The sequence below is a fragment of the Camelus bactrianus genome, chromosome 8 (assembly GCF_048773025.1).
Source record: "Camelus bactrianus isolate YW-2024 breed Bactrian camel chromosome 8, ASM4877302v1, whole genome shotgun sequence".
NCBI lineage: Eukaryota > Metazoa > Chordata > Mammalia > Artiodactyla > Camelidae > Camelus > Camelus bactrianus.
Genome location: NC_133546.1, coordinates 13154743 through 13173300, shown reverse-complemented (window position 1 = coordinate 13173300; position 18558 = coordinate 13154743). Strand labels below are relative to the sequence as shown.

Genomic DNA, 18558 nt, shown 5'->3' with positions numbered 1-18558 from the left:
ATCATAGGGTAAGTCTGTTTTCAGTTTTTTTAAAGAAATCTCCATACTGTTTTCCATAATGGCTGCACCAAACTACATCCCCACCAACAGTATAGGAGGGTTCCCTTTTCTCCACACCCTCTCCAGAATTTGTTGTTTGTGGACATTTTAATGGTAGCCATTCCGACTTGTGTGAGGTGATACCTCATTGTAGTTTTAATTTGCATTTCTGTAGTAATTAGCATGTTGAACATTTTTTTTTCATGTGCCTATTGACCATTTGTATATCTTCATTGGAGAATTGCTTATTGAGGTCTTCTGCCCATTTTTGGATTGGGTTGTTTGTGTTTTTTTTGTTATTGAGTTGTATGAGCTGTTGGTATATTCTGGAGATTAAGCCCTTGTCAGTTGCATCATTTGCAAATGTTTTCTCCCACTCTGTAGGTTGTCTTTTCATTTTATATATGGTTTCCTTTGATGTACAAAAACATATAAGTTTAATTAGGTCCCATTTGTTTATTTTTGCTTTTATCTCTGTTGCCTTGGTAGGCTTCCCTAGGAGATTTATATCAGAGAATGTTTTGCTTATATGCTCTTCTAGGAATATATTCTCTTTCTATATATTCTATATTCTCTATATATATATTCTATATTTTCTTCATGGTATCTTGTCTTATGTTTAAGTCTTTAAGCCATTTTGGTTTTATTTTTGTGTATGGTGTAAGGGAATGTTCTATTTCATTGATTTACATGTGGCCATCCAGTTTTCCCAACACCACTTGTTAAAGAGACTGTCTTTTCTCCATTATATTTTCTTGCCTCCTTTGTCAAAGATTAATTGACCATAAGTGTGTGGGTTTATTTCTGGGCTCTTTATTCTGTTCCATTGATCCATATGTCTGTTTTTGTGCCAATACCATGCTGTTTTGATTACTGTAGATCTGTAGTATTATCTGAAGTCTGGGAGTGTTATTCCTCCAGCTTTGTTCTTTTTCCTCAGTATTGCTTTGGTATAGAATTATATTTTGACTCAAGTTCTTGAGTAGGAATGATTCAGTGATCCTCCTTCAATAGAGCAGCCTGAATGACAGTGACTAGTTATTCCAAACAATGAAAGGGCAGCATAAAATTAATTTCCACATTCTATAAAAGCACTTCTTGCTCAGTGTTTCTGTCTCTATATCATTGACTCTTAGAAATAAACTTTTGATTTTAGATCAGTTTTAGAATTAAAGAATTATTGCAGATAGTACAGAGAGTTCTTGTACATCCCACACCCATTCTCCTCTATTGCTTACATCTTATATTACTATATGGTACCTTCATCACAATTAATGAACAAATATTGATATTTTATCATTAACTGAAGTCCGTAATTTATTCAAATTTCCTAAGTTACTGCCTAACACTTTTTTTTTCTATTCTGGGATCCCATCGTGATATGTTATATTTGGTGGTCATGTCCCCTTTGGTTGTGACAGTTTCTGAGACTTTGTTTTTGATGACCTTGCCAGTTTTGAGGATTCCTAGTCGGATATTTTGTAGAATGTCTTTCAATTTGGATTTGTCTGATGATTTTCCTCTTGGTTAGACTGAGGTTAACGTGTTCTTGGGAGGGAGACCATGGAGGTAAGTACCATTGTCATCGCATCAAATCAAGGGTGCACACCATCAGTATGACTTATCGCTGTTGATGTTAACCTTGATCGCCTGACTTGTGGCAGTATTTGCCAGGTTTCTGGACTGTAGAGTTATTCTTTTCTTTTTTTTTTCCATATAGTCCTCTTTGGAAGGAAGTTACTAAGTGTAGCTCGTACTTAAGGGGTCGGGGGGTTATGCCTTAAGGGTGGAGATTTACATGAATTATTTGGAATTGTCTATTCTCTACTAATTTATTCAGTCATTTATTTATATCAGTATAGACCCATGAGCATGTATGTTTTGGGGCCTAATCCAACACTCATTTATTTATTGTGTTACTGATCTTGTTCCAGCTTTGGCCTTGGGAGCTGTTTCAGTTAGCTCCTGTATCCTTTTGACTTACACTTACTACTCTGGGACAGCTTTTTTTTTTTTTTTTTGAGAACTTGCTTCCTTTTAGTTCTGTCACTCTGAGAGGGTTCAGATTCATTTTGTATATTCTCTGCACCAGTTCTAGAATCAGCTATTTTCCTATGGAGTTATGGTTTTCTTATTGGAAACCAAAATCTGTACAGTAGACATACTTGGTGTTTCTGGGGTACTGTTACCTCTAGGACCTCTAAGTTGGCAGTGCAAGGAGATATGTTTATACTAGCCCATGTTTCACACATATTTATAAGTATTTTATATGTAACCATTTGTATCTATGTTAAGCTAAACATAAATACATACTGATGTCTCATTACATTGTCATTACAGTGTGGATCCTTCTAATCTCCTCCTACTTACCTGTCACTTCTTACCCCAACAGTGTGAAACCTGGCTCCCACCATCTGCCATTCAATTACTTAATGATTTAATTCCAATATACCTAGGTAGTGATTTCACAATTTTTACAACTTTATCAACTAGAGTATAGTGTTTACGTATAATTCCTTTTGCCTTTAGTCTTAGGGACTCCACTTATTTCCAGATTATTTAAGTGAGCGTCTTCTTTCTTCACCTCCTTCAGTAAGGTTTGGTGTCATACATTTGGATTATTTTGTAGCATTCTGCAGTGCGTTGTGGAATCCTCTGACATCCTAAATGATTTTTTAAATTGCATAAATTAGATTTATTCTTTGTAAAGTTTTATAGTTTTAAACTATGTCATAGTCATCATTACAGCAATACAGTTACTGTAAAATAGAAGAGTTTCTACTAGTGAAACATGGACGAGTTTCTCCCACTTTAAAATCTGTGCTTCACCCATTCACCCTCTCCCTGCTGCCTTGAACCACCGGCAACCTCTGATCTGTTTAGTTTCTCTATAGTTTTATCTTCTAGAATGCCATATAACTGGAATCATATAGTATGTAATTTTTTCAGACTGGCTACTTTCACTTAGGAACATTAGCATTTATGTTTTATTCATGTCTTTCTATAGTTTGATAGCTTACATCTTTTTATTGCTGGATAGTGTTCAATTGTATGAATGTATCACTGTTTTGCTTACCCATTCACCTACACAAGACAACTTGGTTATTTCTTCTTTAGCATAAAAAGGTATTCAATTTTGTCAATGCTTTTCATAAGTCAATTGATGTAATCACGTGACTTTTTCTGTTTTCTCATTGATGTGGTGGATTGCATTGATGTACTTTCAAATATTGAACTTGCCTTACATATCTGGAATAAACCCCATTTGGCCATGGTGTGTTATTCCTTGTATACATTGTTGGATTTAACTTGGTGACGTTTTGTTGAGGATTTTGTGCCAATGCTCAAGAGAGGTATTGGTCTGTAGTTTCCTATCTTGTTAACACCTTTATCTGATTTTGGTATTAGGTAGTGCTGGACTCAGAGAATGAGTTAGGAAGTTTCCTCTGCTGTTGTTTTCTGGAGGAGATCAAAGAGGATTACCACGTTTTTTTTCTTAATTAATTATTAAAAATAACTTGTGAAACCACCTGGGTTTGTTGATGTCTTTTTGGAAGATTATTGATTATTGATTCAATTTTTTTTATAGCTATAGGGATACAATGTTTCTCCTTGTGTAAGTTTTGGTTGGTTGTATCTTTCAAGGAATTGATTCCTTGTGTCTAAATTATCAGGTTTGTGGGCATAGAGTTGTTCATGGTATTTCTTTATTATGTTTTTAATGTCCATGGGACCAATGATGGTGAATACTCTTTCATTATGATATTGGTAATTTATGTCTTCTTTGTTTTTTATTAATTATCCTAGCTAGAAGTTTATCAATTTTTTTTTATCTTTTTAAAGAACCAGTTTTGGTGTCATTGATTTTTTAAAATTGTGTTCCTGGTTTTAATTTTATTAAATTTTGCTCTTTTATTTTTTCTCTTCTGCTTTTCTTCTCTTTAGGCTTAACTTGATTGTCTTTCTCTAGTTTCCTAAGGCAGAAGCTTAGGTTATTGATATATTTTTCTTTTTATCTAATAAACATATTAGATAATATATATATAAATATAAATAATAAATATTTTATTTTTCATCTAATAAATGCATTTTAATGCAATGAGTTTCCCTCTAAGCACTGCTTTTCCTACATCCCACAAATTTTGATAACTTTTATTTTCATTTTTACTTAGTTCAAAATGGTTTAAAATTTCTATTGAGATTTCTTATTTGACTTATAGATTCTCTAAAAGCGTGGTGTTTAATCTCCAAATATTTGGGAATTTTCAAGGTAGCTTTCTGTTATTGATTTCTAGTTTATTTCCATTTTGGTCTGAAAGCATGCTTTGTGTCATTTCTATTTTTAAAATTTGTTAAGGGTCTTTTTATGGCCCAGAATATGGTCTGTATTGGTGAATGTTCCATTGGAGCTTGAAAATAACGTGTATTCATCCGTTATTTGGTCGAGTTTTCTGTAACTATCAGTTAGATCAAGTCGATTAATGATATAGTTGAGGTCAGTTCTATCCATGTTGATTCTCTGCTTACTTAAACATCAGTTGTTAACAATGTTGCTAACAAAGTTGGGGTGGGGTCAAGGAGTGACTGTGGATAAACCAAGATTTGACTTGGGCTTTAGAGGCCAACATAAAAAACACAGAAAGAGCACGAGGTGGTGATGCTGGAAAGTATCCAAAAAAGTGGCACAGGCCAACCTTGTTTTATTAAAAATTAACATTTGTGGAGAGGATTTATAATGATAGATTTGAAAGTACTTTGGGATAATTTGTGGAGATTCTTGAGTCAGTGTAATGTTTGGTTTTATTCAGTAGGTTAGTGGCTTTTTAAATGTAAAATATAACCATTAAGACTTTTTAAAAATAAGTTATTTGCCTCATCCCAATACAACGCACACACACATACACACAGCTGCTTTAGACAAATGGGGAGAATGGGGCAACCAGAAGCCCCAGTCACACCTCCTCTCATGCCTGCTTAGAGTTGCCAAGAGTCTTCAGAGCACAGTGAGACAGCTCCTGCTGTAACCCCAAGTCTTTGAAAGGTCTAGACAGACAGTAACAGGATAAAGCAGGTGTGTGGTGGAGACTGACCAATCACCAGTTCAGTGGATTGGAAGGGAGATTGGAGGTAGGCAAGGAGACAAACGAGAAGCTGCTGCATCCATCTAGGCAAAGAGGGGTAGGGGCGTGAACTGGAAAGGTGGCAGCGGAGACAGAGTGAAAGGTTGTAAAGGAAGAGAGATGTGAGGAAATTCAGGTTGGGGTGATTTGCTGGACATGAAAGGAGGGAGAGGAAGAGCGTCAGGCAGCTTTAAATGAACTGGATCATTCACAGCCTCTCAGTGTATCGTTGATGACACATGACAGTATTAATGATTATTTATAATTACATAATGTACCTAGGTTGAAATCTCTGTGCTGCCCTTGGTGTGACCTTGGGCATGACGGTTATTCTAAACTTCTTTCCTCTGTTAAGTGGGGACTGTAACAGCTACTCACCTTATAGGATTCATTTCTAGTATTTGAACAAAAAGCATTAGAGTTGATGTGGGGAAGTTTTTCTAGTGCAAGTTTCATTAGTTCTTTATTTAATTCTTAACTAATCAGCACTTCTGTTTTCTTCAACATGTTGAATTAAAAAGCTTTTAGCGTATTTCTCTGTCTGGCTTTTTAATACCTCATGAATAATGTGGAATTATTGAGAAACAAAAGAAAGATGATTATGCAAATGTTTGAAATATTTAATAATACATAGTCTTAGGAAACTGAGAAGATAACTTTAAAGAAGTTATAGTAGCTTTTTGTAGAGGCAAAGGGTATTAAGAAGGAAAAAGTTCATTTCAGAAAAAGAAATTTTAAATACAGAATGCATTAGAAGCAAATAATCCAGTGGATTCTATTAATTAATGAATATTCAGATAGTATAGTCATTTTTCCTGAAATACAATGGCCAAGCCAAAGAATTTACAGAGTGAAAAAAAAAAAAGAATGATTAAGTAAAATCTAAAATATTAGAGGTAATCTTTCAAAACTCCTAGTTGGACACATTAGGGCAGATCTTTTTATCTTAGGGCCAGGACATAATACTTTAAGCAGTTGATGTCTTCAGCCCCTTTCTCCTTGCCAGGACTCAGCCCCTGCACGGCCTTGCTGAATTCCTCCTCAATCCCGGGCAGCCGTGGACGAATTCCTTAGGGCCTGCCTTTACCTCGAGAGCGCCTTGGGCACCATCTCTCTCCCCTTCATTTTCATTCCAGTGGTCTATGTTTATTAGTTTAATAAATTCCCTTAAATTAACACTTCCTAGTGAATTAGAATCATTCAAATTCACACTGAGTGCTACTAAGTGGAGATTCTATACTCAGCCTCTAAACCCTTGCAACAGTGTGACATGCATGTTAGAGAAGGCTGAACCCACAGGGATAAAATTCATACTGGTGGCATTTCACATGTATGGTGAGCTTGCTAGAAGAGAGCTAGTTTGTTTCTCAAGCCCTCATATGAAACCAGTGGGTAACCCTTGGATTACTGTAAAGCTTAAAATTTTTAAACAGGAGTGTAAAGAAATTTACTTGGACAAACTTGTCTAATGAGTGACACAACGTGAGAGCCAATGTTTGTACACTGGTGTATTCGTTACATGACATGTGTATTGAGCTGCTGAATATTTTGCTCAATCATTCTGGAAAATGACATTTTTGAGTTCTGAATGACAACATGTCTTGTTTATTTAGCATTATAAGCCAAAGTGCTGTTTGTCACAGATGCGTATCTTGACTGTCAGGAGGCTGCCTGTTTATATTTGCATGATCTAATAAGCTCATTGTTTTGTTTCCCCTCTGTTTTGTGAACTGATAGTCTGATCTCTTGTTAACATACCAAAATAGTTAAAATAATTTATACGAAGGGAAGTAAAATACATATCAATCTATGTTGCTGCTCTACAAATAATTTCGGGAAAAAGTCTTGGGAGGGAGCACAGAATGAGTTTTTAATCTTATCTTTGGCTTTCAGTTGTGCATGCCACTCCTAGACGCCATGACTGAGTACAATTAGGAACTGTCTGTATCTCCCACAGTGATTCAGCCTGTAATTACTGGTTCTGATCTGCAGTTCTCATTTAACCTAAGTTAAAATAGAAGTAGAAGTTGGGCCATTTTTCACCTGTTTCTCTCAATTCCACTTTGATTATTTTTTTTGAACTACTATGAAATATTTGTGCAGTGTTGTCCCTGGTAATGATGCTGGTATGTTACTGATAATATGACAGTTACTATTTACAAATGAAATTGGTTGCTTTCCTCATTGAGCTGTGCCCTGGGATCCTATCTCATGCCCTTGGCCGTGCAATATGTACTGCTTTCTCTTTTTGTTCTGCTTGTACATTTTATAGAGACTTTGGGATTTGAAAGAATGCAGTTATTTGGGAGTAAATTTGAGAAAGTAGTTGTTAATGCTAGTGGATATTCCTTACCCTGTTTGACTATTTGATGATTTTAAAAATATCCCGCTCTCTCCTTGGTCTCTCCAGCCATGTTTTAGTGTTCTATATTCCAAGCCTGTGGCCATTTTTGTGTTGTGTTCATCAACCTGAACGAAATAACTGAGACTCGAAGAGGTGTGATGGTTCAGCTCACTGCTTTAAGTGGTACTATACCTGAACCTCCTGTGTAGTCTACTTCTAAATTCCTCCAGGAAAGCAAATTTCATGTATTGGCTCAAATGTAACTTTATCTCTTAGAGAAGCCTTCTTTGTCTCCTCCCCTTTGCATCCTTTCCTCCCTTCCATCGTGTTTTGCGCAGTTCATTCATTTCAGTCAATGAATACAGAATAACTTTTGATTAATAGCTTTCTCCCTCCAAGCTGAAAACTTGATGGAGGGTAACATGATCTGTCTTTGTTTACTGCTACATCATCTGTGAATATACATGGTAAGTATTGAACAAATCTTTATGAAATTAACAAATACTTTGATAAACAATTTTTGATAACTGCCACTTTTAGAACCTGAAATGAGTTCACAATTCTTCTTCTGGAAATCAGATTGTCTGTAGAAGGGCTGCTGGGGCCTTTTAAAGTGGGTGGTAATATTATATTTGCTTCATTAATCTTCTGTCTACTTATCTTTACCTTTGAAATCTTTTAAAATGAAGGTAAATTACAGTTATACTAGAAGGCATAACCTTTATTTTTAAAAAAGTGAAATGCTTGTGTGTAGTTGCAACAGGATTTCTCAGGTAACTTGATTGCATCTTGGGGAAAAACAGTATCACCTATAACCATCTCTTCTTTATTCAAGTCACTTGCTTTTATCCTCCCACGTAGATCTGATACTAAAAGGTTTTATTGGAATGCTGTAGCTTTTCAATGAGATCTGTTCACATTCTCAATCTCTTTCTAAAATTGCAAAGTAGGGGGACAAAGTAATTGAATAATACACTGACTAAGATTGGAGAACAATGTGTTTTTTTTTTTTTTTGACCCTAGTTCCCACCAAAGTAGGTAAATACCAATCAGAATCATCCTCTCAAAATTCCGACCTCAGAATTTCTTAAGAAATGTGAACCTAAAGGAACTCTTTGCTTTTGATCTTCTTTTCTTGTTTTTCATTCCAAAGCTACTGGTCTTACCAAATGGAAGATCACAGAGTCATGTAATCTCAGGATGGAGGGTATATTGAAGGTCACCTCATGCAAATGCTTACTGGATAACTGAATCCCTTCTGTAGCATCCCTATAAAGTCTTCATCTAGCCTATCCTTGAACACCTCCAGTGACCCAACACATCCTTTCCTGTGGCAGCAGATTCTAGTTTGTTGTCAGCTTTGTGTACTACAAACTCTTTCCTTATCATGAGCTCTGACTACTCACAGTCTCCACATATTTCTTCTGTTTTACCATTTGGACTCATAAAGAGCAAGTTGAACCCATCTCTCTTAGTCAGTTTGGGGTGTCATAACAGAAATACCAGAGACTTCATGGCTTAAACAGCAAACATTTCTTTCTCACAGTTCTGGAGGTTGGAACGTCCAAAGTTACTGGCAAATCTATTGTCTGCTTCCTGGCTTGTAGACAGCTGTATTCTCATATCCTCACAGAGTAGAGAGAGCAAGCTGGCTCTCTAACCTCTTCTCACCAGGACACTAATCTCATTCCTCAAAGCTCTACCCTCAAGACCTAATGACCTCCCAAATGCCCCACCTCCAAGTACCATCACATTGGGGATCAGATTTCAACATAGGAATTTTGGAGGGGACACAAACATTCTGATCATGAGGCCATCTTATACAGTACAGCCCATGTGAAGGTGACACTCATGTTTCCTCTAAGTCTTCTTTTCTCTAGGCAAACCCCTCTTAGTTCCTCGGTGGTTCTCCATGTGACCTGATTTCACATCTCCTCGCCAACCTCGTTACTCTAATCTGAGTAGACTTGTTTTGTTTGTATGTGCAACATCCAGCAGTAAGTGCGCTGCTCCAGGTGTGCTCTGATGAGCTGAGAGGAGAGTGTGGGTGTCATCTCCCCTCATTCAGATACGATAATCTCACTAGCACATCCTGCAATGAAAGAGCTGAAATGCCTGACTGAGGACAACAGCTGGTCAGATACGACTCTTCTCATCTGACATATCTTCCTTCTAAGTGCCTTTAAATTTGTCAGCTTGGTTGATAATGGATACTATTTTAAAACTCTGTTAACTGAAAAAAAAAATCTTCATTTCAGAGCCAGGATCTTAAATCATAGTAATAAAGAATGGCCTTGGACAAGTTCATTAACCTTTCTAAAGCAACAGTTTTCCAGTATTTACCTTACAAGATTTTTGTAAGGACTACATTTGTTGTAAAATACTTACATTTTCGTTAAGTGTATATGAAGTGCTTAAACCGCATGGTGAGTGCTTAGTGCATATTAGACATAATAATCTTTACAATTAATGCTTATTCTAAGAGTTCTGGGAAATGCTTATTTTAATACTGAACAAATAGGAAAGGTCTGTGGCTTCCTTATATTTTTAGTATCATCTAACATATATAATCTACACCTGCAAGAATAAAAGTTAGGCATTAACTTTTGTTCAAATTCCTTGACAAATTAGAACAAAATTCTGACATTAGTTATTCATTTGTTTTGGAGTAAGAGAATGGGTGATATGTCATAGTGTTTTTATGTCTCATGTCTTTAATATTTAAAATAAGTGTGTTAACTTTTTTCCAAAATGGTTATTTCTTTTATGGAAATCTGAGAACTCTTGCTGTCTGACACATTTTGCAGAGATTAGAGTTTTTGGAAATACGGAAGCTCGTGTTAATTTTTGTCCTTTCAGACGATTTGTTTCTGCTGATACATTTCAGCACCACAGCCTGGACTCTTCCAGGTGAAGTTACTGAGCCAAACCTCAGAGAATCTGCAAAAGAGGTTGGGGGTCTCCTTCCTCCCTATCATTTAGTTAGTGAGGACCACGGCTCTGCATGAAGTTATTTTCAACTATTTTAAAACTTTTATGTTAGGAAAATAGAAATGCATCTGTGAAAATCTTAGAACCAGGTAAACAACTTGAGGGTCTTGGTCAATTCCTCAGGTGGTGCGGTGCAGCCTGGTAACAATGAAAGGCTACCTGAACGCCAGTGGGGTCCGGAGGCTGTCAGAGGTGTTTTGGGTAAATCATTCCTCGTCTGTGTCTTCCATTAAGAGGTCTACTTGGATGATAAAGACATTTATTAAATGCTTTTTTAAAGTGACTTTTTAATTTACTATTAAAAGAATATTTACAGCAGAAGCAATCTTTGATGCTAAGCCATATTTCAAGAATAACTAGTTAGTATAACGTTGTCCTTTTTATAGCATCTGTTAACACACACACACACAGACACACACACTCACACACATACCCCAATGATTTGTTAGAACCAGCTTGTCCTGGTTCACAAAAGCCTATTGTTAACTTTTCAGGAGTTTTGTAAGATGCTTGATGTCAGACAAGTAGCTTGAAATTTGCCACAGTAGGAGTAGTTATACCATGGAAATCGGTGAATGCTACAAATCAAAGCCTTTTTATTTTTCTCTTGGACAGCTGGTTGTCAAACACTTACCAGCACAACTGTGCCCCCAAACTGTTTTCTTAAATGAAATGAAGGGCTGTTCACATTGAGGATGGTTTTCATATGAAAGTTCATAGGAGTGAGAGAGTAAGCTGGGTTTCTTTTCTTTCCCCGTGTTCTCAGGGATAAGGAAAGACCGGAGAGGAGGGAGAATGTTGAAGCACAAGCGCCAGAGAGATGATGGGGAGGGCAGGAGTGAAGCGGTGCTCCCTGGAGACATGAGAGCTGCCAACCTCTGGCCAAGCTCTCTCTTGATTAAACACACTAAGAAGAACAGCCCGGTCTTGTCGCTGACCGCCGACCAGATGATCAGTGCCTTGCTGGAGGCTGAGCCCCCCGTAATCTATTCCGAATACGATCCCGCCAGACCCTTCAATGAGGCTTCAATGATGGGCTTGCTGACCAACCTCGCAGACAGGGAGCTGGTGCACATGATCAACTGGGCGAAGAGGGTGCCAGGTAAGAACACTAAGCTCAGCTTCTCTTTTTAAGTGTCATTAACAAAGGAACTGGTCCTTTGGTTGATACTCTCAGAACTGGTGTTCCTGTAAAACTTGACTTTGCTCTTGTTGTTCAGGGAGAAGAACTCTAGTTATTATGGAAATGAGACTAAAAAATGACCTCCTCCATGCCCCATCATATCCATTCAGGAGCTAACGTAGGTGATCCAAGGCAAGAGGAAGTTAAATCTTTTTTTTCTGGGCTTATAGATCAAATGAGTAATGGATTTAGGCAGCCATTGTCTTGTTTGCTTTCTTTGAAATAGCTGAAATTATTACCTATGCAGCATGGGATGTTTTTTACTAAACTAAATACATGGGGAGTTTTGTACTTGTATTTTAGAGCTCACTGATCTGTTATAGACCAAGTGAACATATATCTGGCCTCAGATACTATTCCACGTGTTTGCATATATTAACATATAGACATGTGGTCGTTTGAACCAGGGCCAGCCATGTTGTGATCCAGCCTTGACAGAGGGCATCTATTTTGGTGGCAGAGGTTAGGGTTACCTGGAAACATGGGGATGAATAGGCGTATTTAGACTTTTAGGATCAGTCCAACTGGCAAATAAAAACTCCCAGCCATCTTTGGAATTAAAAGTTTTATTGAGCACTTCTCTGCCTTAGCATTCTCATGTGAAGCAGATCCATGATAAGTAAATGTTGGAATTTAAATGTAGTGTGGTTATAGGTTTTATCTTTGTATTTGTTATTGCCTTTTTTAAAAAAATAGATAATCTCTTTGGGAGAAGAGGGAAAAACACCAATAATGACTGGTTGTATCGCTGAGAGCCAACTCTTTGTTGCTGTGAAGTTTTATTGCCCTATAAGCGTATATTTTCCCTAATGAAGTTTTGGTAATTTCTAGAGCACTACTCAACTCAAGTATATATTTTTCATACTTAGTAGATTTCCATCATGACATTTTTATAATCATAAAAATTTTAAGGGCATTTGAAACAATGGGAATTAAGTTCCAATACATTACCAGTGGATGAAGAATTCATAGCAATAATCTTCTGAATTTAGGAATAAAACGGAGACAAATCAAGGGAAGGAAAATATGTCCATGCTTACTTGTCCCGCTGTTAAACCCAGAACTAAACAAATTTATGATAATGAGACGTGTAGCAAAACCACTCTGTAACTTGATTATATTAGTTTAAAAGACCGAAATGATTCCAAAATCCTTGAACCAAACTGTGTCTCAATATTTGATGGTTTTAAAAAAAGAATTATAAAGGCAAAAATGAAATTTTATATATGCCATTGGAATATAACTATTGTAAAGCAAAAGCCTACTTGTCTGGCCAAACAGAATTTAAAAAGTCATTGATTTAAAATAGATGAGAAGTGAAGGAAGAAAGAAGTCTTCTGGAATCATCTTTGAAGATGATTGTCAAGCTTTTCAGAGAATCTGACAAAGTTACATTTTGAAAAGCTTTTATATATCTGAATACCATCTGTCATTTAAAAAAATAGCTCACATGGAAATCTAACACAGACAATATTACATTTATACGGTCATAGTTTGAGATTAATAATAATAGTAATTTAACATAGAGGGAATAGAGAAACCTCATTAGTAAGAAGGGCAGTAAGAAAGCCAGCTGTAGAAGTACCTAGAATTAACTGTATGTTACAAACACCTGCACGGAAGGTTTGGCTAGCCTCCGCTGGCTATCAGTAGAAAAAAAGTTGTAAAGTGACTTCATTTTTAAAAATTTCTGCATTAATGGAGTATAAATGACACAAAATTATATTTAAAATACACACTATGGTGAGTTGATATCCTTAAGACCTTGTAAAAGGACTCCCTACATCTAATTAATTAAACATCCATCATCTCACTTATTTACTTTTTTTTTTTTGGTAAGAGCACTTAAGTTCTAATTTCTTAGCAAATCAGCTATTTAGGTATACAATACAGTGTTATGGATTATAGTCACCATGTTTTGAATTAGACCCTCAGAACCTTTTCATTTTATGCCTGAAAGTTTATACTCTTTTACCAGCCTCTCTCTATTTGTCCCATTCGCTAAACCCTGGCAACCACTTTTCTACTCTCCTTCTATGAGTTTGGCTTTTTTTTTTTTTTTAAGATTCCACAGATAAGTGATACCATGAAATATTTATCTTTCCCTGTCTGGCTTATTTCACTTAGCATAATACCCTGAGGGTTCATCCATATTGTTACCAATGGCAGGATTTCCTTCTTCCTGATAGCTGAATAGTATGTCATAATTATATCTATGTCCATATAGATTTATCAGATCTTTCTTATCTATTCATCTATTATTTCTATATCCAAGGTGTGGATATGTTTCCATATTCAAATAATGCTGCAATGAACATAGGAGTACAGATACCCTGTTATCAATCCCTTTGATATCCTGTTTGATATCTTGTCAATCCCTTTGGATATATTCCCACAAATGGAATTGCTGGATCATATGCTAGTTCTATTTTTTATTTTGGGGGGAATCTACTGTTTTCCACAATGGCTCCACCAGATTACAATCCCACCAACGGTACACAAGGATTCCCTCTTTTTCTCACATCCTCACCGATACTTATTATCTGTTGTCTTTTTGATGGTAGCCAGCCTCACAGGTGTGAGGTGATATCTCACTGTGGTTCTGATTTGCATTTCCCTGATGATAAGTTGAACGTATATTCATGTACCTGTTGGCATTTGTATATCTTCTTTGGGAAAAATGTCTACTCATTTCCTCTGCCCATTTTTTAAATCAGATTGGGTTTGTTTGTTTGTTCTTTTTTTGCTTTTTGCTATTGATATGTATGTGCTCTTTATATACTTTGGATATTGATGCTTTATTAGATACATGATTTGCAAATATTTTCTCCCATTTGGTAGGTTGCCTTTTAGTTTTGTTGATGGTTTCCTTTGCTATGCAAAAGCTATTTAATTTGATGAAGTCTCGCTTGTTTGTTTTTGCTTTGTTGACTTTGCTTTTGGTGTCAAATCCAAAAAAACAGTCATTGCCAAGATTAATGTCAAGGAGCCTTTTCCCCTATGTTTTCTGCTAGGAGTTTTATGGTTTCAAGTCTTATGTTCATATGCTTAATCTATTTTGAATTGATTTTTTTGAGTGATACAGGTAGGGGTCCAGTTTCATTCTTTTGCATGTGAATATTGCTTTCCCAGCATTATTTTTTAAAGACACTTATCCTCTTCTCATTGAGTATTCTTAGTTATCTTGTCAGATATTAGTTGACTGAATATGCATGGGTTTATTTCTGGGTTGTGTATTCTGTTCCCTTGATCCACGTATCTGTTTTTATGCCAATACTATACCTTTTTGATAACTATAGCTTTGTAATATAGTTTGAAATCAGGCCATGTGATACTGATGCCTACTGCTTTGTTTTCCTTTCTCATGATTGCTCTGGCTATTTGGGATCTTTTGTGGTTCTATAAAATTTGGGAATAATTTTTTCTATTTCTGTAGAAAATGCCATTGAAATTTCGATGGGAATTGCTTTGAACCTGTAGATTGCTTTGGGTAGTATGGACATTTTAACAATACTGATTCTTCCAGTCCATGAGCATGGAATATCTTTCAATTTCTTTGTGTCTTCTTCAATTCCTTTCATCAATATCTTATGATTTTTAGTGTTCAGATCTTTCACCTCCTTGGTTAACTATATCCCTAAGTATTTTTCTTTTTGATGTAGTTGTAAACAGGATCATTTCATTCATTTTTCTTTCTGATAGTTTGTTGTTAGTGTATAGAGATGCAACTGATTTTTGTATATTGCTTTTGTATCCTACAACCTTACTGAATTTATTAGTGCTAATGGTTTTTCTGCTGGAATCTTTAGGATTTTCTATATATGATGTCATGTCATCTGCAAATAGAGACAGTTTTACTTATTGCTTTTCAATTTGGATGTCTTTTATTTCTTTTCCTTGACTAATTACTATGGTTAGGACTTCCAATACTGTGTTGATTAAGAATGGTGAGACTGGGTACTCTTGTGTTGTTCCTGATTGTAGAGGAAAAGCTTTCAATCTCTCACTGTTTGGTATGGTGTTAGCTGTGGGCTTTTTATATATGGCTCTTATTATGTTGAGGTGTTTCCATTTTGTTGAGAGTTTTTATCATGAATGGATGTTGAATTTTGCAAATACTTTTTCTGTATCTATTGAGATTCTCATATGATTTTTTATCCTTCATTTTGTTAATGTTGTGTATTACATTGATTGGTTTGCAAATGTTGAACCATTCTTTCATCCCTGGAATAAATCCCACTTGATCATGGTGTGTGATTCTTTTAGCGTATTGTTGAAGTGGGCTTACTAACATTTTGTTGAAGATTTTTGCATCTATGTTAATCAGGAATATTGGCCTGTAATTTTCTTTTCTTGTAGTGTCCTTGTCTGGTTTTGGTATCAGGATAATGATGACTTTATAAAATAATTTTGGAAGTGTTCCTCTTCTTCTTCTTCTTCTTTTTCTTTCTTTCTTTTTTTTTTTTTCCTCGTTTGTAGCAGGTTGAAATTCCTCTTTAAGCGTTTGGTAGAATTCACCAGGGAAGCAATTTGATCCTAGACTTGTCTTTATTGGGATGTTTTTGATTACTGGTGCAATCTCCTTACTAGTAATTGTCTGTTTGGATTTTCTGTTTTCATGATTGAGTCTTGGTAGCTTATATATTTAAAGGAATTTATCAATCTATTCTTGGTTGTCCAATTTGTTGGCAGATACTAATTCATAGTAGTATCTTACGATACTTTGTATTTGTGTGGTATCTGTTATAATGTCTCCTCTTTCATTTCTGATTTTATTTATTTTAGCTCTTTTTTTCTCTTGATAAGTCTAGCTAAGGTTTGTCTATTTCATTTATCTTTTCCAAAAAAAAGCTCTTAGTTTCAATTATCTTTACTGTTGTCTTTTTAATCTTGATTTCATTTATTTCCATTCTAATCTTTGTTATTCCCTTCCTTCTACTAACTTTTAGCTTAGTTTGTTCTTCTTTTCTATTTCCTTGAGGTATAAAATTAGGTTATTTTAAGCTCTTTTTTTCTCAATTTAATGAGCTCTTTCATTTTTTCTTAATGTAGCTGTAAACGTCTGTCTTAGAACTGCTTTGCTGCGTTCTGTAAGTTTTGGTAGGTTCTTCAGTTTTCATTTGTGTCAAGGTTCTTTTGTTTGTTTGTTTCTCTTTTGATTTTTCTTTGACCCATTTATTGTTCAGTGGCAGTTTGTTCAATTTTCAAATATTTGTGAATTTTACAGTTTTCTTGTACTTGATATCTAGTTTCATATCATTGTAGTTGGAAAAGATGCTTTATATGATTTCAGTCTTCTTAAATGTATTGTCTTATTTTATGGTCTAACATGGAGAATATTCCATGTGTGCTTGAGAAAAATGTGTTTTCTGCTGCTATTGGATGGAAAGTCTGTTAATTCAATCTGGTCTAATATATAGTTTAAGTCCAGTGTTTTCCTTATTGATTTTCTGTGTGAGTGAACTATCCATTATTGAAAATATGGTATTGAAGTAACCTGCTATTTAGTATTGCTGTCTGTTTCTCTCTTCAGGGCTGTTAATATTTGATTTATGTATTTAGGTGCTCCTATGTTAGGTACATAAACTTAAATAAATTTTATATCCTCTTCTTGGATTGACCCCTTTATCATTATATAATGATCTTTTGGTCTCTTATTAAAGTCTTTTGCTTGAATTCTATTTTGTCTAAGTATAGCTATCACAATTTCTTTTGGTTTCCGTTTGCATGGAGTGTCCTTTTTTCATCCTTTCACTTTCAGTCTGTGTGTCCTTAGAACTGAAGTGAGTGTTTTATAGGTAGCATATAGTTGGATCTTAGGGGTTTTTTTCTTGTTTGTTTTTCTGTCTTTGTTGTTTTTAATCCATTCAGTCACTATCTGTCTTTTCATTGGAGAATTTAGTCCATTTACATTTAAAGTAGTTATTGATAACTTTGTTCACATATTGCCATTTTGTTATTTTTTTTTTCTGGCTGGTTTGTAATTCCTCTGTTTCTTTCTTCTTCTCTTGCTCTTTTTCTTTTTGGTTTGGTGACTTTCTTTCTGGTGGTGGTATGTTTAGTTTCCTTTCTTCTTATCTTTTGTGTATCTGCTATAGGTTTGTAGCTACCATGAGGCTTACATGTAAGAACTTGTAAGTCTATTTTAAGTTGATAACAACTTCTAAAGCTCTATGTTTTTACTCTCTTTCCACATTTTATGTTTAATGTCATAATTTACATCTTTCTACCTTGTGTATCCATTAGCAAATTATTGTAGTTATAGATTTTTGACTACTTTTTATACTAGATTTATAAGTTATTTACCCACCATCATTACACCATTAGAGTATTCTGAATTTATATTTAACTAATTAGTGAGATTTATACTTTCATATATTTTCTTGTTACTAATTAGCATTCTTTTATTTAAACTTGAAGAAGTACAGTTCTTGCAAATCTAGTCTAGTGGTGATGAGCTCCTTCAGCTTTTGCTTGTTTGGTAAACTCTTGATCTGTCCCTCAATTTTGATGGACAGCTTTGCTGGTTGGAGTATTCTTGGTTGGATTTTTTTTTTTTCCCTTCAGCACTTTGAATATATGATGCCACTTCCTTTTGCCCTGTAAAGTTTCTGCTGAAAAACTGCTGATAGTATTATCTACTGATAGTCTTGTATGTAACAAGTTGTTTTTCTTTTGATGCTTTTAAGATTATTTCCTTGTTTTTAACCTTTGATACGTTAATTTTAATGTCTTGATGTGGGTCTCTTTGGGTTAATCCTATTTGAAACTCTCTAAGCATTCTGGCTCTGGATGTCTGTTTCTTTCTCCAGGTTAAAGAAGTTTTAAGTTATTATTTCCTTTGCTTTTTGTTCTTTTATGGGATGACTGTAATATGAATG

General features: G+C 35.3%; 1 protein-coding gene across 4 annotated transcripts in view; it reads left to right on the top strand.

Annotated features, from left to right (window-relative positions):
• Positions 1-18558, top strand: part of ESR1 (estrogen receptor 1) — a 336829-nt gene that overhangs the window by 193169 nt on the left and 125102 nt on the right. For all 4 annotated transcript variants that reach the window (XM_074368144.1, XM_074368145.1, XM_074368146.1 and 1 more), the window contains one exon: positions 11261-11596. In XM_074368144.1, the coding sequence (XP_074224245.1) occupies positions 11261-11596 (336 nt within the window). The remainder of the gene's footprint in view (positions 1-11260; positions 11597-18558) is intronic.